Below are 25657 nucleotides of genomic sequence, written 5' to 3' on the forward strand. Positions count from 1 at the left end.
CCGATGTTGCCTTGTTGATTTTCTGTCTGAATGACCTATCTTATTGCTGATACTGAGGCAGTTTAAGTCCTCTACACTTATTTTATTGTCTCTCCCTTAAGATCTGTTGTTAATTGCTTAATATATTTTCATGCTTGGAGCATATATATGCATATATATTTATATGAATTATATATTCTTTCTGTATTGACCCCTTTATCATTATATAAGCAAGAGACCTTTGTCTTATTACCCATTATGCCTTGAAATATATTTTGTTGGGGCACCTGGGTGGCTCAGTCAGCTAAGTGTCTGCCTTTGGCTCAAGTCATGATCCCAGGGTCCTGGGACTGAGCCCCACGTTGGGCTCCCTGGTCAATGGAGAGTCTGTTTCTCCCTCCCCCTCTGCCACTCTCCCACTTGTGTTCTCTCTACCAGATGAATAAATAAAATCTTTAAGAAAAAATATATTTTGTCTAAGTATAGCTATGCTTGCCTTCTTTTTGTTTTTGTTTGCTTGGAATATCATCTTTCATCCTTTCATTTTGAGCCTATGTGCGTCTTTAAAGCCGAAATGAGTCTCCTGTTAGGCAGCATACAGTTGTATCTTATCTTTTTTTTTTAAATATATTCAGCCACTTTGTACTTTTTTCATGGTATTTTATGGAAAGCACTTCTGCTGCTGCATTTCAAGTAGCAAATACCTAATAAGGTATGGCTGCTTTTACTTTAACTGGAGTTTAATTGGAGTTTAGTAGTTAGGAGCCTTCCTTTTGTTTTCCAGAAAGTGATGCTATAGTGCAAAATTTTTAAATTTCTTTCACCAGAGCTGACTCACAATTAAGGTTGGGAGTGCAGCATTTAAGAAAAAAAAAAAAAATTAAAAAGGCAAAGAACTGTGGTGCATTGGGCATAGGTGTGTACTTAGTACTTGAGGCTTTGGTTGTGCCCACAACCCAAGAGGGGAATTCTCAAGTTGGAGGGCAGGGGCTCCAAGAGGTCCGTGGCTGGTCATCTTGCCTCCTGGAGCAGACACAGCAGCTGTCTGCCTACTACTCTTTCGTTGCTCTGCTCCCAGTCACCACAGACAACAACTGGTGCCTCCAGCTGCAGCACTTGTGGCCAGACAGACCCCCACCTATCATATTCACCCCCCCACTTCCTCAGCCATCAGGTTCATGCTGGCTCCCTGGCAGACCCAGCTGTCTCTGCCATCACTGCCTCTACAGCCAACACTTCTGTTTCTCTGCAACCTCCTCCACAGTCCAATCCACCCACTTTCAGGTGTGTGTCTGGATTTCACAGGTGTCCTGGGATGCTGTGCAAAGACACTTTATTTTTATTGAATTTTTAAAAAGTTGTAACTCTGGTATAGTTAACATAGTGTTATATTAGTTTCAGGTGCACAATATAGTAATTCTGCATTATTCAATGCTCATCATGCTGAGTGTACTCTTAATCGGCTTCATTTATTTCACCCATCCTCCCACCTACCTGCCCTCTGGCAACCATCAGTTTGTTCTCTATAGTTAAGAGACTGTTTCTTGGTTGTTTCCTTTTTCTTTGTTTTGTTTCTTAAACTCCACATGTGAAATCATATGGCATTTGTTATCCTGACTGGCTTATTTCACTTAGCATTATACTCTCTAACTCCATGTCATTGCAAAGGGCAAGATTTCACTCTTTTTTATGGCTGAATAATATTCCATTGCATGTCTGTATACACACATATGTATGTATGTATATTCTCAAGTTGAAGGAAAGGGAAAGATATATATATATATATATATATATATATATATATATATATATATATATATCTCACATCTTCTTTATCCATTCATCTATTGGTGGACATTTGGGCTGCTTCAGTAATTTGGCTATTGCAAATAATGCCGCAATAAACAGAGTGCATATATCTTTTTGAATTAGTATTCTTGTGTTCTTTGGGTAAATACTCAGTAGTGGAATTACTGATCATTTGGTAATTCTGTTTTAATTTTTTGAGGAACCTCCATACTGTATTCCACAGTGGCTATGCCAGTCTACATTCTCGCCAACAATTCAAAAGCATTCCTTTTTCTCCACATCCTCACCGACACTTGGTATTTCTTGTGGTTTTGAATTTAGCCATTCTGAGAGGTGTAAGGTGATATATCATTGTGGTTTTGATTTGCACTTCCCTGATGATGAGTGATGCTGAGTACCTTTTCACGTGTCTATTGGCCATCTGTATGTTTTTGGAGAAATGTCTGTGTCTTCTGCCCATTTTTAATTTGGTTTTTTGAATGTTGAGTTTTATAAGTTAAATATTTCGGATACTAACCCTTTATCAGATGTGTCATTTTCACCTATCTCTTCCCATTCAGTAGATTGTCTTTTAGTTTCATTGATTATTTTCTTTGTTGTGCAGGAGCTTTTAATTTTTATGTAGTCCCAAAAGTTTATTTTTGCTTTTGCTTCCTCTGCCTCAGGAGACATCTCTAGAAAGATGTTGTTACAGCCGATGTCAGAGAAATTACTTCCTGTGCTCTCTTCTAGGATTTTTATGGTTAAGATTCTTCATTCATTTTGGGTTTATTTTTATGTATGGTGTAAGAAAGTGATCCAGTTTTCCCAACACCATTTGCTGAAGAGACTCTTTTTCCTATTGCATATTCTTGTCTCCTTTGTCAAGGACTAATTGACCATATAATCATGAGCTTCCTTCTGGGCTCTCTATTCCATTGATCTAGGTGTCTGTTTTTGTGCCAGTACCATACTGTTTTTACTACAGCTTTGTAGTTTATCTTGCAATCTGGGATTGTGATACCTCCAGCTTTGTTCTTCTTTGTCAAGATTACTTTGGCTATTCAGGGTCTTTTGTGATTCCATACAAATTTTAGGATTATTTGTTCTCATTCTGTGAAAACTGCTGTTGGTATTGTAGGGATTGCAGTAAATCTTTTGATTGCTTTGGATAGTATGGATATTTTAATAACATTTGTTCTTTCCATCCATGAGCAAGTAATTATCTTTCTGTTTATGTCATCTTCAACTTCTTATCGAATTTATACTTGTCAAGAGTACAGGTCTTTCACCTCCTTGATTAAGTTTATTCCTAGGTATTTTATTACTTTTGGTGTGATTGTAATGGGATTATTTTCTTAATTTCTCTGCTTATTAGTTTATAGAAGTTTAATGGACTTCTGTATGTTGATTTTGTGATTTTTGATCTGTGCTTTACTGAATTCATTTATCAGTTATTATTCATGTTGGTGGAGTCTTCCAGGTTTTCTATATATAGTACCATGCTACCCGCAAATAGTGAAAGTTTTACTTCTTCCTTACTAATTTGGATGCCTTTTATTTCTTTTTGTTGTCTGGTTACTGTTGGCTAGGAGTTCTAGTACCATGCTGAATAAAAGTGGTGAGAGTGGGCTTCCTTCTCTTGTTCTTGACCATAGAGGAAAAGCTCTGTTTTTCCACCATTGAGCATGATGTTAGCTGTGGTTTTTACATATGGCCATTATTATGTTGAGGTAATTTCATTCAAAGCCTATTTTGCTGAGTTTTCATCATGAATCGTTATTGTACTGTGTCTAATGCTTTCTGTGCATCTATTGAAATGATCATATGGTTTTTATCTTCTCTTGTTGATGTATCATACTGATTGAGCATATTGAGCCATCCTTGCATCTCAGGAATAAATCCCACTTGATCATGGTGAATGACTTTTTAAATTGTATTGCTGGATTTAGTTTCTAGTATTTTGAGGATTTTTGCATCCACTTTCATCAGAGATACTGGTCTATAGTTCTTTTTGTAGTGTCTTTATTTGACTTTGGTATCAGAGTAGTGCTGGCCTCATAGAATGAATTTGGAAGCTTTTCTTCTTTTTCTATTCCTTGGAATAGTTTGAGAATAGGTATTAACTCTTCTTTAAATGTTTGGTAGAGTTCACCTATGAAGCCATCTGGTCCTGGACTTTTGTTTGTTAGGAGCTTTTTTTTATTACAGATCCATTTTCAGTACTGTTCAAATTTTCTATTTCTTCCTGATTCAGTATTGGAAGGAGAGTTGTATGTTTCCAGTTGTATGTTTCATTTCTTCTAGGTTGTCCAATATGGTGGCATATAATTCTTTATATTTTGTCATTCTACTTCTTTGGCGGTGTTATTTCTCATTTCATTTCTGATTTTGTGTCTTTTTCTTTTTTATGAGTCTGGCTAACAGTTTATCAATTTGTTGATATTTTCAAAGAACTAGCTCCTGTTTTCATTGATCTTTTTTTCTTTTTAGTTTCTATTTCACTTATTTCTGCTCTAATTTTTATTATTTCCTTTCTTCTGCTGGTTTTGTTTGTCCTTTTTTCTAGCTTCTTTAGATGTGAGGCTGGTTGAGATTTTATTTCCTTTTTTGAGGTAGGCCTATATTCCTGCAACTTCCCTCTTTGGTTGCATCTCAAAGATTTTGGACTGTTGTGTTTTCATTTTCATTTGTCTCTGTGTATTTTTTTTAATCTCCGCTTTACTTGCTTGGTTGACTTATTCACTGTTCATAGCATGTTATTTAACCTCCATGTGTTTGTGTTCTTTCCAGACTTTTTCTTGTGGTTGATTTCTGCTTCCATAGTGTTGTGGTTAGAGAAGATGCATGGTATGACTTCCATCTCTTTTAATTTGTTGAGACTTGTTTTTTAATCTAGTATATGGTTTATTCTGGAGAATGTTCCATATGCCCGTCAACAAAATACGTATTCTGCTGTTTTATGATGGAATGTTCTAGCGGTATCTGTTAGATTAATCTGTTTCAATGTATCACTCAAAGCCACTGTTTCCTTGTTGATTTTGTTTGAATGATCTATCCATTGATGTGAGGTATAAACGTCCCCTACTATTATTGTATTGCTATTGATTAGTTCCTTTATGTTTGTTATTAGCTGCTTTATGTATTTGGGTGCTTCCATGTTGGGTGCATAAATATTTACAAGTGTCATATCTTCTTATTGGATTGTTCCCTTTATGATTATATAGTGCCCATCTCGTTACAGTCTTTGTTTTATTTTTTTTATTATTTTTTATAGTCTTTGTTTTAAAGTCTATTTTGTCCAATATGTTGCCACCTTCACTTTCTTTTCACATTCATTTACATGATGAATGCTTTTCTATTCCTCCACATCTAATCTGCAGGTGTTTTTAGTTCTGAAAGGAGTCTTTTGTATGCAGTGTATGGATGGAATTTGCTTTCTTACCATTTTATCACCCTATGTCTTTGGAGTTTTTAATCCATTTACATTTAATGTTAATTATTATAGGTATGTGCTTATTGTCATTTTGTTATTTTGTGGTGGTTTTTATAGTTCTCGGTTTCTCCTCTTGCTCTTTCATAGTTTGCTAGCTTTCTTTAGTGATATTTTTGGATTCCTTTCTCTGTTTTGCAGGTCCCTGTTTTTTGATTTGTGGTTACCATTTGATTTATATATGACATCTTATGCATATAGCCGTCTGTATTAAGTTGATGGTCACTTAAGTTTGAAGCCATTTTTTACTCCTCTTCCCTCCCACTTCACGTCCTTTTATTTCGTGAATCCTTATACTAATTTTTATAGATATACTTAATTTTACTGCTTTAGTGCTTCCTTCTTTTCTTCTACTTATGGTCTTTCCTTTCCACTCAAAGAGTTCCCTTTAATATTCCCAATAAGACTGGTTTATTGGTGATGAAGTTCTTTGATTTGTCTGAGAAACTCTAGCTCTCCTTCCATTCTGAATGATGTATGGCCTTGCTGGATAGAGTATTCTCGGTTGCAAGAATATTTCTCTCGGCATTTTGAATATATCATGCCACTCCCTTCTCATCAGAGGCACTCCCCCCACCCCCAATTATGGATGTCTGATTAGTTGTAAGTCAAGGGGAGAGAAAAAGGATTCACACTGCCTTATGATGCTTGTGTCCTTCAAGTTAATTTTTTCTATATGGTGTGAGGTGAAAATTCAGATCATATTTTGTTTATGGCTGTTCCATCAATTCAATCCTGTTTGTTGAAAAGATTATCATTTTCCCATTTAATTATTTTGGTACTTTTGTCAAAAATCATTAACCATAAAAGTTCAGGTTTTTATTTTCTGGATACTATTGATCTATTATTCCATCTTTATGTCAGTACCATAACATCTGGATTCTTATTGAAAAAAATGTCTTGCTGAATAAAAAGTCTTGCTGAATAAAATGTCTTAAAATCAGGTAGCAAGAGTAATTTGAATTTTTTCTGCAACTTCAAGGTTGTTTTGACTATCATAGGTCCCATATAATTGCATTTTTATATAATTTTAAAATATTGCATTCCTATATAATTTAAAAATGAACCTGTCCATTTCTATAAGAAAAGCCTTATGGAATTTTTATTGGGACTGCTTTGAATCTATAGATCAGTGTGAGAAGAAATGATATCTTAGTATTTAATTTTTTAATCTACAAGCATGATTGCCAATACACTTCATCAATTTTTAAAACTTCTAAGTAAATGAAAAGGCAAGCTAAAGACTAAAAAGAAAATAGTTCCAAAATATATATTAACAAAGGACATGTATTAACATATCAAGAAATCTTACAACTCAATGAGGAAAAAAATTTTAAATTTGTAAAAGTGTGGATACTTTACCAAGAAAATATACAGATAGTAAATAGATACACAAAAAAGATGCACAACATCTTTAGTCACAGGAAAATGCAAATTAAAACCATAATGAAATAACACTACAAACCCACTAGAATGACTAAAATTAAAAAGATTGATAATATCAAATGTTGGTAAAGACGTGAAACAACTAGAATTGGAACTCTCTTACACTGCTAACATGAATAACTGCATAACAGTCTGGCATTTTTTTAAAAAGTCGAACATACACCTACCATACAACTCTTATTTACCCCAGAGATTTGAAAGTATATGTGCACACCAAGATTTCTACACAAATATTCAGAGTAACTTCATTTGAAAGAGCTTAAAACTGAAAGTAACCCAAATAAATGTTCATTATTAGGTAAACACATAAACTGTAGTTCATCTGCAGAACTAGTCATCAATATAAAGGAATGAACTATTGATACATGCAACAACATGGATGAATCTCAAAGCACGGTAAGTAAAAGAAGTGAGATAAAACTGAATCTATATTTATGATTCCACTCATATAAAATTCTAGAAAATACAAACTAATCTGGACTTAAAGTAGATCAGTAGTTGCACAGGGATGGAATGGGAATGGATGATAAGGGGCAAAAGGAACCTTGGGAATGATAAATGTTTTTTATTTTGATTATTGTGGCAGATATGTGGATATATACTCGTATATGTCGATATTTACCAAATGTTAACAAAAATATATTTACCAAATGTTTACATGCAATTTATTGTATCGCTATTTGTCAATAAAAGATAAAATAACAAAGGTCACATCTGCTCTATCATAAATCACTAGAAAACTGGGCAAAATACATAAAAGAACTGTTTCAAACAATGGACAATAGACAAAGCAAGACTGTTATCCCTGAGAGAAGAGAAACAAAAGAAATGAGCTCTATGACTGCTCCATCTTTCTGTCTGGATGCATTTTCCTAACAGTGGTACAGGGAGGGGAACTCAACCAGAGCCCAGAATGCTGAGTATGAAAGGACAGAGATGGGAGTTCGTGGGAGACTGACTGGTTGTTGGGCACAGGACAGAGCTCTAGAGAGAAGGGAACTATGCAGAAAAGGAACTCCATATAAGTACCCTTCAGTCTTTGTTTTAGCCCAAACATGCATGAAATGACTCATGCGGTTGAGCAAAAAAGATGTATCAGTTTTAAACTGAATAATTCCCAGAGGTGTGCAGGGCAAGAAGTTTCAACCAATTGAAGCCTTGAGTCCTGGGTGGTCAACTAGGGCATTCATTGTCAACCACAAAGAGGCTACCCCACAGTACTATGACTGAAGTCTCTCTTTTAAAAAAAAATTTTATTTATTTATTTATTCATGAGAGACACAGAGAGAGAGGCAGAGACACAGGCAGAGGGAGAAGCAGGCTCCATGCAGGGAGCCCCATGCGGCACTTGATCCCAGGTCTCCAGGATCACGCCCTGAGCCGAAGGCAGACGCCCAACCACTGAGCCACCCAGATGTCCCTGACTGAAACACCTCTTGAATGAAATCTATTCTAGCTCCACCATAACAACCTATAAACAAGGCTCAAGTTTGTCACACTGATCAACAGATAAATGCCTTTCACTTCTTGAAGGAAAACAACAAAATCCAAACATTCAATAATACAGTAATTATAATGCCCAGCACCCAATAAAAAGTCATTAGGCATGCCAGAACCCAAGAAGATGATCCCCAACCAGGAGAAAATTCATACAAAAGAAATGCTAAGAGAGGTTACATCAGCAGACAAGGAACTCAGATACTGCATTCATATAGTCAAAGGCAAAGAACATAATGAAGAGAGAAATCAAACTCATTTAAAAAACCCATATAGAACTTTTAGAGATTAAAAGACAATGTATGAGATAGAATTTTCACATGATAAGATTAACAGTGGATTAGACATTGCAGTAGAAAAGACTGGTAAACATGAAAGCACAAAGATAAAATGAATGAAAAAATAAAAGTTCAGTGACTTCTGAGGGAACACTGGGTTCAAAATTACACGTAAATGAAGTCTCGGAACAAGACTGTAGAAACAATATAGGAAGAAAAATGGCCAGTATTTTCCAATTTGATTAAAACAAAATACACACACCAACACACATCATAACCAAATTGCTATAAGCAGTGATAAATAGAAAATCTTAAAGCAACCAGGAAGAGCAAGAGACGGGCTAGGGGAGGAATATCTCATCCCCACACCCCCACGCCACCCCAACTAGCATAACCTAGGAAGGTTATGCAATTGCCTGAATGATGCAAGACTTCTAGACAGTGTGCTAGGGTAAGTTCCACTGCGTGACAAATGTCAAGGGACTGATACTTCAGACAAGGGGCTCACTGTGTTGTCCCAAGGAGAGGCTTCTAGAGCTCTAAGTCCCAACCCAAATCCCTCGCAGCTGGACATGGAAGCCTTGGAAGGAAAGATAGCCACTTAGGAGCAGGCCATCAACCTCCCCTCCATTTTCCAAATAGAGAAACTGAAAAGCATGGTTTTCTCCATATGGGAAAAGGCAGATCTGTAGGACAGAAGTTTCTAGCCGTCAACCTCTGGGCTGTGGGGCCAGCACTCTTATACTGCATTGTAATGAAAAATCAAATTTTCTGTTATAGGAGAAAATACCCATGGTACCCTTGTGGTACAACCAAGACATGAATTCAAATCTAATTTAAGCCTGAGGTACTTAAACCATACAGTCATCACTACGAGGGAGGTCCCTGACCCTAACAATACTGATTTGAGGCTCTCCAGAGAAAAAAGATGAATGAGCAGACTAAAGAACCTCTCCCCCTCCCCCTGCCATATCCAATGAGGGCAGGAGGAGGGATATCTGGGGGAGTGGGGGGGGGTAAGGAAGGAAAAAACAAAAGAAAGATAAAAGAAAGAAAAAAGACAATCAGGAAAAGTGAATAAAATAAATGAACATGGACACATACACACTATTAAATTGAAACAAAGTTTCATAATTTGAGCCAATTGGAAATCCAAAATTTACTGAAGGAATTTACATAACAATAAGATAAAAGGGCACTAATTAGGTCTTATGCCTCTACAATGTATAGGTTCTGAAATAATATGTACTCAAATATGCCAATTGGGGGTGCCTGGGGGCTCAGTCGGTTAAACATCCCACCCTTGATTTCAGCTCAGGTCAAGATCTCAGGGTCCTGGAATTGAGCTCTGCACTGCGTTCTGTTGCTCAATGCAGAGTCTGCTTGTCCCTCCTCCCTCTGCTCCTCCCACTCCCCTCCTCCTCTTTCAAATAAATAAATATTAAAATCTTTTTAAAAAAATAATAAAATACACCATTTGGGGCTCAAATTTCAGTTATACCTGGGGATAAATTTGAATATGGCACCCTGATAATTTGAGGAAAGTAAATATAGAGAAAACATAGGCATGCCTCATTTTAACTACAGCCTTGCCTTTCCCATAGCCAGAGGACCCACTGCCCTAAAATATTCCACAGTGAACGTGAGTAATGAATTAAAACTAAATTAAGCCTTTGACACTTACAAACTGGTTTGACAAAATAGGACCCCACAGGTCCCTGGATAATGTAGTTAATATGGCCCAATGAGGGTTAAAATAGGGTCTTCAAGTATGGAAACTTATATATGGCCCAAATGATGAATGGGTGATCATTCCTACTGCTTCTCCACTTGACAGCCTACTTTTGCAAACTGTTCTTAAATCTAGGAGATGGATGATGCCTCATGCTGGATCACTGCAATCTTAAATGCTGAAGTCCCATCCATGAAGGCCCCCATGCTCAACACCCAGTATTACTGAAATTAATAATGTCATCCAATCAGAAACCAGCTAATATGTTCAATTTAGTGCCTATTCAGAAAGTCTCTCAGCCAGTTTGCCTTCACCTTTGAAGGAACACAAAACACCTTGACCAGCCCGCCCACCCAAATGAAAATCAACGGGCACCTCCTTTATAGACCTTCAGAGACTCCACGGGTGTGGCTTTGACAACCTCCCCTCTTCCCTCCAGGTCTGTGGACCACCTCTGATGGCCTTAAGTTGCCCTTTGGCTTCTGATGGTGAAAACTACCCTTCTCAGTCTCATGCTACCACTAGCGCAGAGATTGCTGGCCACGTATGGAGATGCTCTGCAAAGAGTGGCTCCCACAGACTCCAAGCCTATGAGTCTCCATACCCAGCTCCCCATTAAGCCTTGGGTCGTGGCAGCAGCACCCCACAAGTTCAGCACTGCTTCTGAGGCCTCTTTGTAGGACAGAGCCAAAAACATGGGCCCAAGGGCTTGTTCCGATTGCGAGAGAAATGGCCTCCTTTGTCCTTAGCCTCTTGCCAGATGTCAGCCCTCCTCCAGACCCTGGACTCCATGGGGAACCGCCTGGGATTAACTGAGGGAACAGCAGCGCAAGCTCACCGAGCGTACGGATCATACGTGAGGGAGCTCAGTGCGGTGCTGCTGCTTTTTAATCCCTTAATGAGGATGTCCCTGATACAGGGTAGGACGCAATAGGTAGCAAAAGTGGTCAAATTTCAGGCAGTCACCTTTGCACCACGTGCACTTTTACAAACTTTGAGGCCACTGCCTAAAAGTTGGTCCCCTCCCCTCAATGAAAAAAACTCCAAATCTCTTGCCTACAGATACCCAAGATATAAATCTTGGGTATAAAGTCACGTGCCCCTATATACACTAAGGCCATAATACCAGGCCCCACCGGACACTCCTCATCTCCGAGTTCCAGACATTACTGATAGTAACCAAGACACACATTTTACTTCTCAAACTTCCCAAATGCTGGGCTCTTAAAAAAGGCATCCAACTGAGCTTTTATCTTCCCTACAGGTCCCAGCCAGCCAGTTAGATGAGAGCCATAGTGGTCTCTTCAAATAACTTCCTTTAAAACTCTAATCTGCAAATGGACCCCTAAATGCATCTCTATCTTGCACCAGGCCTTATTCTCTCTTAGTTTAAGGCTCCTTGGATAGCTCACACCTTACACCAACTAAGCAAGCAAACAGCTTTCCAAGGCCCTTTCCTATCCTGAGAGGGGGCATGGCTGGCCTCTACGTATATGAAAACTCACCACATATGAGGCCTTTTGCTAATGCCTCCAACTATCTTTAAGGCTTTTCAATCCTGCCTCCATCCCGTGACTATCTTCTGGAACCTGCCAACCACAAATTTTCTGTCAGCCAGACATCTGCTCAACTCAAATGGGACCATTTAAGCCTGAATTTCCAGCAACCTCCCCCCCCCAAAAAAAACAACCTTCTTTAGTACTGAATAGAAATAGGTGGATCATTCTTCTGGGATCTCCCTCCAGTCCCCGCAAGGACGTAAAACTGAGTTGTCCAGGGCCATTCCCACAGACAGTGTGGACTGCTCAGAAGGAACCAGAAAAATCCCACTTTGCAAATGAAAACCATCAGAGATGATAATAAAGTCACCATGGTGGGGATCCCTGGGTGGCTCAGCAGTTTCGCACCTGCCTTCAGCCCACGGCGCGATCCTGGAGTCCCAGGATTGAGTCCCACGTCAGGCTCCCTGCGTGGAGTCTGCTTCTCCATCTGCCTGTGTCTCTACCTCTCTCTATATATGTCTATCATAAATAAATAAAAAAATAAATCTTTAAAAAAATAAAGTCACCATGGTGTCCCACCCTGATGAGCCCAGACAGCCCCTTGTTGGTAATCCTACCGCGGACTGGAGGCAACAGGTGCAGTCGCACACCACGCCACTGCCTATTGGTCTTGTTACTTTTGGTCTGAGTGCTTTCCCTGGTTTGTGATCCGGAAACCCAAATCTTCCAAGTCAGTCACTGTTTCAACCAAACAGAGCAAGTGCCGAGCCCCACACGACCTCAAGTGTGGCAACGCCAGCGCTGCAGCCCTGAGGCCCTGCCATTTGCCTGCCAACAATGAAACCAGCACACGCAACAAAAGGCCCATAATAACTGGCTAAGTTGGAGGGGCTGCCCACAGTTTACCGCCGCAGCTGCAACACCTCAGAGATTTGGACTGGCAATCGTGCACCAGAGTAACAGCATGCACCGAAGTCAGGCCGTAAGGTTGAAAATCTATTTGCAGCAGAACTCCTCTCATCACCCATCTGGGCAAAACCTTGGACTATTGGGGAGATTTTAGACTTGGCCACACTCCGAGGGGTTTGATCGTGCCAGCTGGGTTCTGGTACTCTGGCCCGATTATGGCAACATCAGGGGTACCAGCATCACTTTTGCTAGCTGTACACCCACAAAGTCCCCGCACTTAAGAGACACAAGTCAAACTCTCAGCCCAACATTGCCTTCAAATTCTACAAGCAGCTTAGTCTAATATTGTGGGTTGTAGGAGGGACATTTATATTGGGACCCTGGGTGGCTCAGCAGTTGAGCATCTGCCTTTGGTCCGGGGTGTGATCCTGGAGACCCGGAATTGAGTCCTGCGTCGGGCTCCCTGCGTGGAACCTGCTTCTCCCTCTGCCTGTGTCTCTGCCTCTCTCTCTCTCTCTCTCTGTCTCTCATGAATAAATAAAATCCTAAAAAAAAAAAAAAGAAAAATGAGGGACGTTTATACCCTCAGACACAAAATACGTAACAACGCAGAAAAAAACCTAAAATTCATTATAGTGTAATTAGTTTTGTGAATGTAAAATTAAGGTGCTCGTAATAAAACTGTTAGAGTTAGTGACTTTAAAGATTTATTTATTTTAGAGAGAGCACGCACTTGTGTGCACACGAGCTGGGGGAGGAGCAGAAGGAGAGAACAGAGAGCATCTCAAGCAGATTCCTCATTGGACTCGGAGCTGGCGAGGAGCTGACGCAGAGCCCGACACAGGGCTTGATCCCATGACCCTGTTTCATGGCCCAAGCTGAAATCAAGAGTCCACGCTCAACCCGCTGAACCACCCAGGTGTCCCTAGGGTTACTGACTTTAAGATTAAATGGTCAGAGTCTCAGGATTTTACAGTTTGCGTTTTTCCTCTTGGTTCAATTTTGTAATTTCTATCCTCAGAAAATAAAATACTCAAAAAACAAACCAAAAAACCTACGGCCCATAACAACCTTAGTGGGTATCCGCTTGGAAAGGATACACCAGTCCCTCCCAGATCACACTGCTCTGGCCCCGAAGTTCACCACTGCAGAAGACTTTGCCTTGGACGCCATCACCCCAGCCCACGATCGCCCCACTGGGGAGGACTGCACTCCAGGCACTGAGACCACTGGCCGAGCAACACCCACGGCTACCTCTGCTTAGACACTGACAAGTGAGACCCAGGTAGTGACCTTTCCTCTGTAATAGTAGGGATTCTCCTATGCTTCCTGGTCGTGCTGTTTACCTAGCCCTTGCTCTCTGCCCTAATATTCCCATGCCTAAGGGGATATTTTGGAGAGCTTGCTACCATCTGGTGGCATTCTAAAACTTAATGGAAACTAGTGCTTTCCCCAGTCTGTCCCTCCAGACTGTCCCTTCCCTGGGGACAGGACCTCCCACTCCCCCACTGCATTCTCGTACTCTCCCCAACTCCAGCTTGCCACCTCCTCACCTCTCGTTCTGTATCTCCATCAATGGTCACTACAAATACCCCTTCCCCTTGGTTACAACAAATACCACTAACATTTAAATACATCTTACTGAACTAACAGTTCATTCCTTTCAACAATTAACTGCAGAACCTGCCACCTCGACCCAAGGAATACACCAAGATAGTATTGTCATGAAAAATAGAACTTAAGCTTTTAACATACTTTACAACTCCACCAAGATATTGTTAGAGACGCTGGAAAGTTCAGATTGGTTCTACTCTCTCAAGTTCTCCTCTACTACTTAGGTTGGTAAATACCCCAAATAACAGAGCTCAAAGCTGATGTCAAGACATCAAGAGGTCAATTTTTTTAAGAGGTCAATTTTAATATATAATTTATAATTTTATTTAAAATTTTTTCCAGCTTTTTAGGTATAATTAACACATAGGCATAAATAACATTGTATATACTTATGGTTGGCAGCCTGCTTTGACACATATACATTGTGAAATGATCACCCCAATCAAGCTAATTAACATATCCATCACTTCACAGTAATCATTTCTCTATCCTTCTCTCTTCTTTCCTTCATTTCTTTTGTGGAAAACACTTAACATCTACTCTATTGGCAAATTTCAAGCATACAAATACAGTATTGTTAACTATAGTCACTATGTTGTACACAAGAATTCATTTCATTTTACAAAACTCAAACTTTGTACCTTTTAACCAACACGTCCCTATGTCGTCCCCCCCCCCCTTTCTCCTATCCTAGCAACCACCATTATACTTTCTGCTTCTATTAAATTGAGTATCTTAGGTTCCACATATAAGTGAGATCATGTAGTATTTGTCTTTCTGTGTCTGGCTTTCTTAGCATGAAGTCCCTCAGATTTATCCATGTGATCCCAAATGGCAGGATTTCATTCTTTAATAGGGCTGAATAATTTTCCATTGTGTGTATGTATACACACACTTCTTTACCCATTGATTCATCAAGAGACATTTATGTTGTTTCCATATCTTAGCTATTGTAAATACTGCTGTGATGAACTTAGATGTGCAGATAGCTCTTCAAGATCTATACTTCAGGGGCACCCCGGGTGGCTCAGTGGTTTAGAGCTGCCTTTGGCCTGGGGCCTGATCCTGGAGACCCGGGATCGAGTCCCGCGTCAGGCTCCCTGCATGGAGCCTGCTTCTCCCTCTGCCTGTGTCTCTGCCTCTCTCTGTGTGTCCCTCATGAATAAATAAATAAAATATTTTTTTAAAAAAATCTATACTTCATTTCCTTAGGAAATATCTCTAGAAGTTAAAAATGCTCTCTTGGGGTGCCTGGGTGGCTCAGTTGGTTAAACATCTGCCTTCGGCTCAGGTTGTGATCCCAGGGTTCTGGGATGGAGTTCTGCATCAGGTTCCCTACTCAGCAGTGGCAGGGGGCAGGGGGCCAAGGGGGCCGGGGGTGTTGCTTCTCTGTCGTCCTCTGCCCCTCCCCCCACTTGTGTTCTCTCTCCCTAATAAACGAATAAAGTCTATATAAATAAACATAAACTCTCTTGAGCCAATTTAAAGGCCCTAGCTAGGTAGCAAGTCAGTTTCCCTTCCAGAGTGGCTGATTGAGTCCACACCCTTAGCCAATACCTTTATTGAGCTCTCATACTCTAAGCCACTATGTACCCACCCTAATTACCCTGGGGCCAGGTACCAGGCAACTAAGGACAATCCCTATGCTGCCTAGTGAAATTATTAAACATAGCTGATCCTCAGGGAGTCCATGAAACCCAGCTAACCTCATCCCACTTGCCATACCTAAGATGCCCCTGACAGCTCTAATTTGCTGTTACCATGTCCCTGAGTGCAATCCTCTGCGGTGCACTGCATGGAAGATTTTTCTTGCTCAGAAATGTAAGTAACAGAGTTCTACCTTTCATCTATCCAAGTGTTTTTGTACTGTGTCCCACTATCTTTAAAGAAGAATCTATAAATCTATAAAACAATTAGAAAGGAAGGGCCTATAGAAAATGATCTAAATTTCTACCTTAAGGAGAGAAAAAGAATAAATTAAACCCAAATAAGCAGAAGATAACAAAGAGTAAGATCAGAAAACAAGGAGTAGAAAAGATAAATGATTTTTAAAAATCAACAAAACCAGAGGCTGGCCCTTTGGAGGGAAAAACAAACCTCTAAAATTACTAACCCAGACTGATCGAGAGAAAAAGAGAAAAGAAACAGACCTCCAGTATCAGAAATGGAAAAGGTGACATCACTACAAATCCTACAGATTGGAAAAGGTAATATAATGAATAATTTTCTGTTGGGCAGCCCTGGTGGCACAGCAGTTTAGCACACCTGCAGCCCAGGGCATGATCCTGGAGAACGTGGATCGAGTCCCATGTCAGGCTCTCTGCATGGAGCCTGCTTCTCCCTCTGCCTGTGTCTCTGCCTCTCTCTCTCTCTGTCTCTATGAATAAATAAATGAAAAATATAAAATAATTTTCTGTCAATAAATGTGTTCACTTAGGTAAAATGGATTAATTCCTTGAAAGACAAAAATTACAAAAACTAGTTCAAAAAGAAATAGGAAATCTTAATAGCCCTATATCTATTTAGGAAATTTAATCTATAAATTTAACACCTCCCCAATGGCAAGAAAATTCCATGCCCAGATGGTGTCACTGGTAAATCCTATCAAGCACTTACAGAAAAAATACAAATCTTATACAAACTCTTTTAGAAAAAGACAAAGGTAGAAATGGTTCTCTATCACATTACACAGCCAGCATTACCCTCATAAACATTACAAGAAGATTACAGACTATTCTTCATGGAAACAATGCAAAATTCTTACCACCACAACAAAAGAACAAGGAAAGAAAATTCAAACTTTCCAATTTCAAAACTGACTACAAAGCAACAAAAATAAAGGTAGCGTGACATTGGCATAAGGACAAATAGATCAATGTAATAGAATTGAGAGTCAAGAAATAAAATCATGTGTCCATGATCAACTGGTTTTTGACAAGGGCGCTAAGACTATTCAATGGGGAAATAATAGTCATTTCAACAAATGGTGCTGGGAAAACCAATGAAATGAAAAAAAAAAAAAACATGAAAAAAAATGAAATTTGACCCTTAACTTGTAACATATACAAAAATTAACTCAAAATAGATCACACACCTAAATGTTAAGAGCTAAAACTATAGAGCTCTTAGGAGAAAACATATGGTAAATTTTCATGACTTCTGCTCTGGCAACATATTCTTAGAAATGACATCAAGAACACAAGCAATAAGAAAAAAAAATAGATTGCACTAAGTCAAAATTAAAAACTTTTGTGCTTTAAAGTGTACCGTAAGTTCAATGACAACCCACAGAATGGGAGAAAATATTTGCAAGTCATAGATCTGACAAGGGACTTCTACCTAGATAGAATCCTTAAAGAATTCTTACAACTCAATACAAAAAGGCAAATAGCACAATTCAAAAAATGGGTAAAAGGTCTGAACAGACATTTCTCCAACGAAGATGTACAAATGACGGATAAGCAAAGGAAAAGATGGTCAGTGTCATTAGTCATCAGTGAAATGCAAATCAAAACCACAATGAGATACCATTTCACACCCACTTGACTGGCTAGAATCAAAAAGGTAAGTAAGCACTGGTGAGAAAGTGAAAATGTCAGAACCCACATATGCAATTGATGGAAATATAAAATGAAAGAACAAATGTGGAAAATACTCTGGCAGTTCCTCAAGCAAATAAACATATAGTATATGATCCAGCAATTCCATTCCTAGGTTTATGCCCAAGAGAAATGAAAACACATGTCTACATGAAAACACGACAGGAATGTTCATAGCAGCATTATTTTTAAAACCAAAAGGCAAACTCAAACCAAATGTCCATCAACTAATGAATGGATAATGTGTGGTATATCCACACAACAGAAAATCATTCAGCCATAAAAAGAAATGAAGTACTGATAACATGCTACAACATAGATGAACCTTGAAAACATTATGTTAAGTGGGAAAAAACCCAGTCACAAAAGGTAACATGATTTCGTTTACATAAAATACACAGCATTACCAAATTTATAGACAGAACATAAATTAGTGGATGCTTAGGATTGGGGGAGGGCTAAGGAAGTGAGTGAGGAGGGAACAGTTAAGAGTAGAGTGTTTCTTTTGAAGGTGATGAAAATGTTCTAAAAATCACTGTGGTGAAAAAAAAATCATTGTGGTGATCTGTGAGAGTACTAAAGGCACAGAGTTGCACATTTTAAGTGGGTCAGTTACATGGTGTATGAATTATATCTCAATAAAGCAGCTGTGAAAAAAATCCTCAAAATTTAAGTAAACCAAACCCAGCTGTATCAATATCTGGGATGGATAGAAAAAGAAAGAGATCATAACTAAGTATGAATTTTCTCTACTATGAAAGGTTGATTTAAATCAATGTAATTCACCATTAACAGAACGAAAAGGAAAACCCTATGATCATCTCAATAGACATAGAAAAAGCATTTGACAGAATTCAATACCCATGCATAATAAAAACTCCCAGGTATATTAGGAATAGATGGGAACTTCCTCAACCTCATAAAGGTTATAAATGAAAAACTCATAGGTGACATCACACTTAATGGCAAAAAACGGAATGCTTTCCCCCTAAAATTAGGAACTATGCAAGAATGTCTGCCCTCACTATTCCTATTCAACATTCTATTGGAGATACTAGTCAGTGCAATAAGGCAAAGGAGAAAAAAGGCAATGAAATTGGTAAGGAAGATCTAATGCTACCTTTGTTTCCAGAAGATAGAATGGTGTACATGGAAAACCCTGAGGCATCTACAACAAAGCTAGTAGAATTAATAAGTAAATTTAGCAAGGTCAAAAAATACAAGGGTCAGGGGTGCCTAACTGGCTCAGTAGAGCATGAGACTCTTGATCTCAGGGCTATAAATTCAAGCCCCATGTTGGGTGGAGAGATTACTTAAAACCTTAAAAAAAAAAAAAAAAAGATACAAGGGTAAATAAATAAAAATCAATTGTTTCTATGTACTAGCAATGAACAATATATTAAATACAATTTACAATAGCATCAAAAATATTAAATACTTAGGCATAAACTTAACAAAAATGTATTATGACCTACATAATGAAAATTATAACCTACTGCTAAAAGATATTAAAGAAGGCCTATTAAATGAAGAGATACACTAATTATGGATTAGAAGATTCGATACTGTTAATGTCAGTTCTCTCCAAATTTATTCAACATTTTAATTCAAAATCATAGCATGTTTTTGTAGAAATTATCAAGTTGACTTTTTTTTTTTAAGATTTATTTATTCATGAGAAAGACAGAGAGACAGAGAGAGAGAGAGAGAGAGAGAGAGAGAGAGGCAGAGACACAGGCAGAGGAAGAAGCAGGCTCCATGCAGGGTGCCCAATGTGGGACTCGATCCTGGGACTCCAGGATCACACCCTGGGCCAAAGGCAGGCGCTAAACCACTGAGCCACCCGGGCTGCCGTCAAGTTAACTTTAAAAGGAGTGAGATTAGCCAAAATAATTTTGAAAAACATAAATGACATTGGAAGAATTACATTACCTGATTTTAAGACTTAATATAAAGATACAATAATCAAGACAGTGTGGTATTCATGAAAGTACAGACATATGGATCAATGGAACAGAACAAAATCCAGAAGTAGATTCATACATATAAATCGATTTTTTAAAAACAAAGATGTTAAAGTGGCTCAGTTTGTTAAGCACCTGACTCTAGACTTTAGCTCAGGTCTTGATCTCAGTTGTGAGTTCAAGCTCTGTTTTAGACTACACACTGGGTGTGGAGCCTACTTTAAAAAAAGAAAAGAAAATGAAGGTGATTAGGTAATTTCTAGGAAAAAGCCTTTTCAACAAATTATACAGGAAAAATTAGATATCCATATAGAAAAAATATACTTCAACCCTTAGTTTATGTCATAAATAATTCAACTCAAAATGGATTTTATCTAAATGTAGAAACTAAAATTATAAAAGGCCCAGAAGAATCACAGGAGAAAAACTTGGGGGTAGGCAAAGATTTCTACCTAGAGCAAAAATATGCCTGACATTTGAAAGAAAAAAATGATAAACTTAACTTCATCAAAATTAAAAATTATTGGAATGCCTGAAAGCTCTGCTTTCAGCGCAGGGCCTGATCCTGGAGTTCAGGGATTGAGTCCAACACTGGGCTCCCTGAGGCAAGCCTGCTTCTCCCTCTGCCTATGTCTCTGCTTCTCTGTCTCTCATGAATAAATAAAATCTTTAAAAAATTAAAAACAATTTTTCAAAAGATACCATTAAGAAAATGAAAAAGCAGGAATGCCTGGGTGGCTCGGTCAGTTAAGCATCTGACTCTTGATTTCAGATGAGGTCATGATCTCTGTCATTGAGACAGTCCTGCATCAGGCTCTATGCTCAAAAGGGAACCTGCTTGAGATTCCTCTCCCTCTCCCTCTGCTCCCCACAACCAGCATGCGCTACTCCTCCCCTCTCAAATAAATCTTAAAAACAAAACAAAACACGAAAAGGCAAACCACAGACTGGAAGAAAATATTCCCAATATATGTCTGAGAAAGGACCAGTATCCATAACATAAAGAGATCTTACAACTCTGTAAGACAAAAAGTACAATTAAAAATGGGGTATTTGAAGACACAAGTCACTAAGATAGATCAGTGATCAAAAAGCACATGAAAACATACTCAACATCATAAGTCAGCAGGGAAATGTAAATTAATGAGATCGTTTACATCCATTTGGCTGAAATTAAAAAGACTGACAATACCAAGTATTGATGGGTCTGTGGAGCAATTTTTACCCTTTATGTTGCTGATGCAAAATGGTATAACCACTTCAGAAAATTCTGTAGCAGTTTCCTACATTACAACATACCCTACATATTCCATATATATTCATATACCCTATATATATATATCCAAATATATTCATATATGCCCTATACTGGATGAAATGATTTAATGCTCTTGTAAGTATGCGCCTATGTTTGAATCTTGGTTCCACCACTTGCTATCTTTATTAACCTTGGGCAAATTTCTTTAGTTTCCACGCATAAAGAATAGAAATAATAGTTTAAAAAAAAAAAAAAGCGCATCTACACCTAAAACATAACCTTGTTGTGGAAATTAATACATGTGAGTTACCTGGTAACAATGCCTAGCACATGTAAGTGCACAATAAATAGTAACTTCTGTGAGGACCCAAATCATGCTCATTTATTATTTAACATGCCTGATACAGTATTCAGGTAATGTAATTCCTCCAAGTTGTCATAATTAGGTTTTAATTTTTTTTTTTTTTTTTTTTTTTTTTTTACTAATCTCACTCTTTTGCATTTCCATGTAAGGTTTAAAATCAGCTTGATAATTTCTACAAAAAAGCATGCTGGGATTACAAATCAAAATATGTTGAATATATAAATATAGGGAGAACACACATATTAGTTACCTTATTGTGTGAGATAAAAAATTTCCCTTTAATTTCCTGTGATTAGAATGATCAGAGCTTCCTACATATTTTTAAAGATTTCTTTTTAGAGAAAGAGAGGGCACATGAACAAGTGTTAAAAGGGGCAGAGGGAGAGGGAAAGAAGCAGACTCCCCACTGAGTGCAGAGCCCAATGTGATGCTCCACCTCAAAACCCTGAGATCATGACCTGAGCCAAGATCAAGAGTTCTTGATTCTTAATCTGACTTAATCCTACTGAGCCGCCCAGGCACCCCCAGAGCTGCCTACATTTTGAATTTTTATTATAACAGAAATTGAACAGTAGGCATCAAAAAGGTGATAAATCTATGGATAAAGAAATTAAGAGTCCAAAAGGATTAAATTACAAGCTAGTAAAGTCAGAACCAGACTCCAAAATATTCTCGTAATGTTGGCATCCGGCTAAAATTTTTTTATGCCCTCCTCAGAGGTGACTGTCTAGTTAACAGAATGAAAAAAATTACTGTAATGTATAATATTAATAATAGTAAGATTTCACAGCCTAACCAAGACAGTTCTGAAAGCTCTGGACACAAATTCCAAAAGTTGGTGCAGAAGTCCCCCTTTGTCCATTCCTGAGTGGTTCAACTATATAAAGTTATTAATTATCAGTTAACTAGAAAATCACATTAATCAGAGCATTTCATCCCCCACTGGCAAAAGATGGGGTTTCTAAAACTGAAATAACATGTGTTTGAGCAGTGATGAGGAAAAAACCTATTACCCATAAAATCACCAGGTGCTTGCTCTTCAAAGAGCATTCAGTTTTACCTACTCTGTCTTAATCAATGATTCTCAATGCCGCCTGCACACAGGATTCCTCTGGGGGAACTTTTGTGGAAAATATGCTTAGGCCCCAGCCATGAATGTCCAGTAGGCCCTGGCTTGAGAACTACTGGCCTAGCTCACCAAGGTAGACCTCCAATTTTGTCTGGTCAGCGGTTGTACCAGTTCATTTCTCTATTTAACCAGCAATCTTTACTGAAATAGTTGTGGTGTTAAGAAGAGACAAAAAGGGGCAGCCCCGGTGGCCCAGCGGTTTGGCACCACATTCAGCCCCGGGCCTGATTCTGGAGACTTGGTATCGAGTCCCACATCAGGCTCCCTGCATGGAGCCTGCTTCTCTCTCTGCCTGTGTCCCTGCCTCTTTCTCTCTCCGTCATGAATAAATAAATAAAATCCTTTAAAAAAAAAAAAAGATCTAAATAAATAAAATCTTTAAAAAAAAAAAGAAGAAGAAGAAGAAGAAGAAGAGACAAACAGGTTATGAAATCCAGAGCAATACAGAAGTGCCAGTTCCCCAAAAGGCCAGAGACCAGGGTACTGTGGCTGCCCATACCACTGAGAAGCCTGAGTCATCTCACAAACACAACCAGATCCACCTGCAGACATTTACAAGAGCTTTTACAAAGGCTACTTCTCAAATTCAAAGGTGACCTCAGAGCAATCCCTTATTCCCATCTTTCCCTTTATACAAGCCTCCAGACTGTTGAATTATCCAAGAATCAAGACCATTTGGATTATTCATCACTGAATTATATGAAGGGGAATATGGGAGGCTTTAAGAGGTAGTATTGAGAATTTACCTCAAAGGGCTTTCCTAGAAAAGATGCCTTTAAAAAAATTTTAAAGTAAGATTAATGGTTAACTCTCCAACACTTCACCAGGGTGTGCTACCCAGCTACCTAGATGAAGAACCAAAGTGAGATTTATTTCCTAGGGACACAGACCCAAAGAATGCCTTTATAGCTCTAGACCAAGTCAATTACTTTGGGTGTGACTCCAGAAAGGGCTGGAAGACTAACACTTAAAGAGCTGGAAACAAAGACACATACACTTCCAGGCGTGGATTTTTATTTTCACAAAGAGACAACAATGCCTTCCCACATACAAGTATTTACAAGACCCAACTGATTCACCAAGCTAGAACCTGGGTTTTTTCCAGTTCTCAACATAGTTGGGAACATGGAAACATTAGTACCCACACAATTCCCAGAGATGGAATTTATCCACCAAACAGTGCAGATTACCTAAAAGTGCACTTACCTGCACAACTCAGTCTAAAAACTTCAGTGATACAAACCTCATGGCCAAGGTTTCATTAATCTATTTGGTTTCATACCATGCAAACCCACACGAGTGTGCTGCTACACTAACCTGAAAATTGGCTCTCATTTTACAATTAAAAAGGTTCTCAACGCTTTAGCAACTATACAGAATATGAAGGTTTATTTCAAAAAAGAGTACATTTTTTTTAAACCAGGATACACAGATGCACTTAATGTAACAGTACCTTCTGCAAAAATAGGTTACATAATACTCAGAAATGCAAGGAACAATCTTATTCTCTAAAAATTAGACAGCAGACTTTTTTAAGCTTAGACAGCCTTCAAAATGGAGGCTGAAAACGCTTGGTGACAAGAAGTAACTCTAGAGCCTGACACCACAGAGCTAATGCTGCAAATGAAACTACTACCACACAGCTGCAAACTACTCTTTATATTCACACAGATTTAAACAAAATGGTTTTGATTCCATCTTTTCAAATGTGTCTCGGTGCTGCAAGAAAAAAAGTTGAATGATACACAAAACTATTAAAAGTTACAACGGAACTATTTAAACATCTTCTCCAAAATTGAGAAAAGCAATCATGTTAAATTTTAAAAAAAGAGAAAAAAAGAAAAGTCTGACAGAACTCTCAAGCAAGTCAGAGGTCCTCTTCATAAGTAGTCAAGTAAAGTTTACAGGAGATTTCAATAAATTATCTTGAAACCATGGCAGAGAGCTAATTTTCAGAATCGTCGTGGAGGTCCACCCTTAAATGGCTTAAATCCGGAGCCACTTCCTCTTGGCATGGAATTGCCACTGATTTGTACAATTCTATTAATTGGGGATGCATTACTGAAAAAGGTTTAAAAGAAAAAAATCGTCAAGAACAAGAATAAATTACAGCTAATAACTATATAGTGCTAATCATTTACCAGGCACTGTTCTTTATACTTTACCCATATTAAATAACTTAACTCTTTTCAACAGTCCTGTGAGGTATGTACCATTACCATCTAGAGGTGAAGTAACTCGCCCAAGATCACGGCAAATAAATGGTGGAACAAGGATCTAAACTTGGGTACTCTCACTTCAAAGTCTCTGCCTCAGAGTGAGCCAATTATTGGTATGCACAGGAATGGCTTGGAGCAGTGGCTCTCAGAGCGTGATCCTCAGATCAGCAGCATGGGAGTCGATTAGAAACTTCTTGAAACTCTGAGCTAGAGGACATCATCACAGAAATATTCAGGGATTTCTTTTGGAGGGGGGTAGATTTTTTTATACGCTTAATGGCAACACAACAGGTACTAATGAGTGACACGGGGAAAAAAGACCAATCAAAAGACCCTATGACCAATTTGAGAGATAAAAACCCACAATGAAACAGTTTAAGTAGAATAAGACCAGATTACATAAAGGTTCGAATGCCTGGCTGAGGAACCCAGGTTAGATGACCCGGAGAGGCGGCTCATATAGCTTTGGAGCAAATAATGATATAACAAAACAGTTCTAATAGTTAAATTTATAAAGTTTAAGTAACAGATAAGATAAAAGACTACTTTGAGAAGCTGAAATGAGGAAGAAGGCATAGCTTATTCACAATTTTTTAAGAATACAGAACCACATTTAGAAATATATGCTAGGAATGGAACAATGTAAGGATGAAGCCCAGTTTGGGAGAACAAGGTGCATAGTGGCACTGGCAAATTCCAACAAGCTGGAGGCGACACATGGTCATGAAGGTCTGAAACAGGAGAGGAATGAGTCTGCCCGTGACCCAGAATTTATGGAGACAGCAAAGCATTTACATAAAGATCACAACACAGAGCTAAATATCAAGAGCAGTGTATGAAGTTCAACCATCTGAAGGAGCCAGCAAAGGCCATGAGAAGGGCAGAA

General features: G+C 38.5%; 1 protein-coding gene across 13 annotated transcripts in view; it reads right to left on the reverse strand.

Annotated features, from left to right (window-relative positions):
- Positions 1 to 25657, reverse strand: part of SLTM (SAFB like transcription modulator) — a 98477-nt gene that overhangs the window by 31424 nt on the left and 41396 nt on the right. For 12 of the 13 annotated variants that reach the window (XM_049104046.1, XM_025472647.3, XM_025472645.3 and 9 more), the window contains one exon: positions 23550 to 24613. The exons of the other annotated variant lie outside the window; for it this stretch is intronic. In XM_049104046.1, the coding sequence (XP_048960003.1) occupies positions 24505 to 24613 (109 nt within the window). In that variant the 3' untranslated portion in view covers positions 23550 to 24504. Of the gene's footprint in view, positions 1 to 23549; positions 24614 to 25657 lie in introns of those variants that run through there. 13 annotated transcript variants of the gene reach the window in all.

The sequence above is a fragment of the Canis lupus genome, chromosome 30, assembly GCF_003254725.2.
Source record: "Canis lupus dingo isolate Sandy chromosome 30, ASM325472v2, whole genome shotgun sequence".
In the NCBI taxonomy this organism is placed as follows: domain Eukaryota; kingdom Metazoa; phylum Chordata; class Mammalia; order Carnivora; family Canidae; genus Canis; species Canis lupus.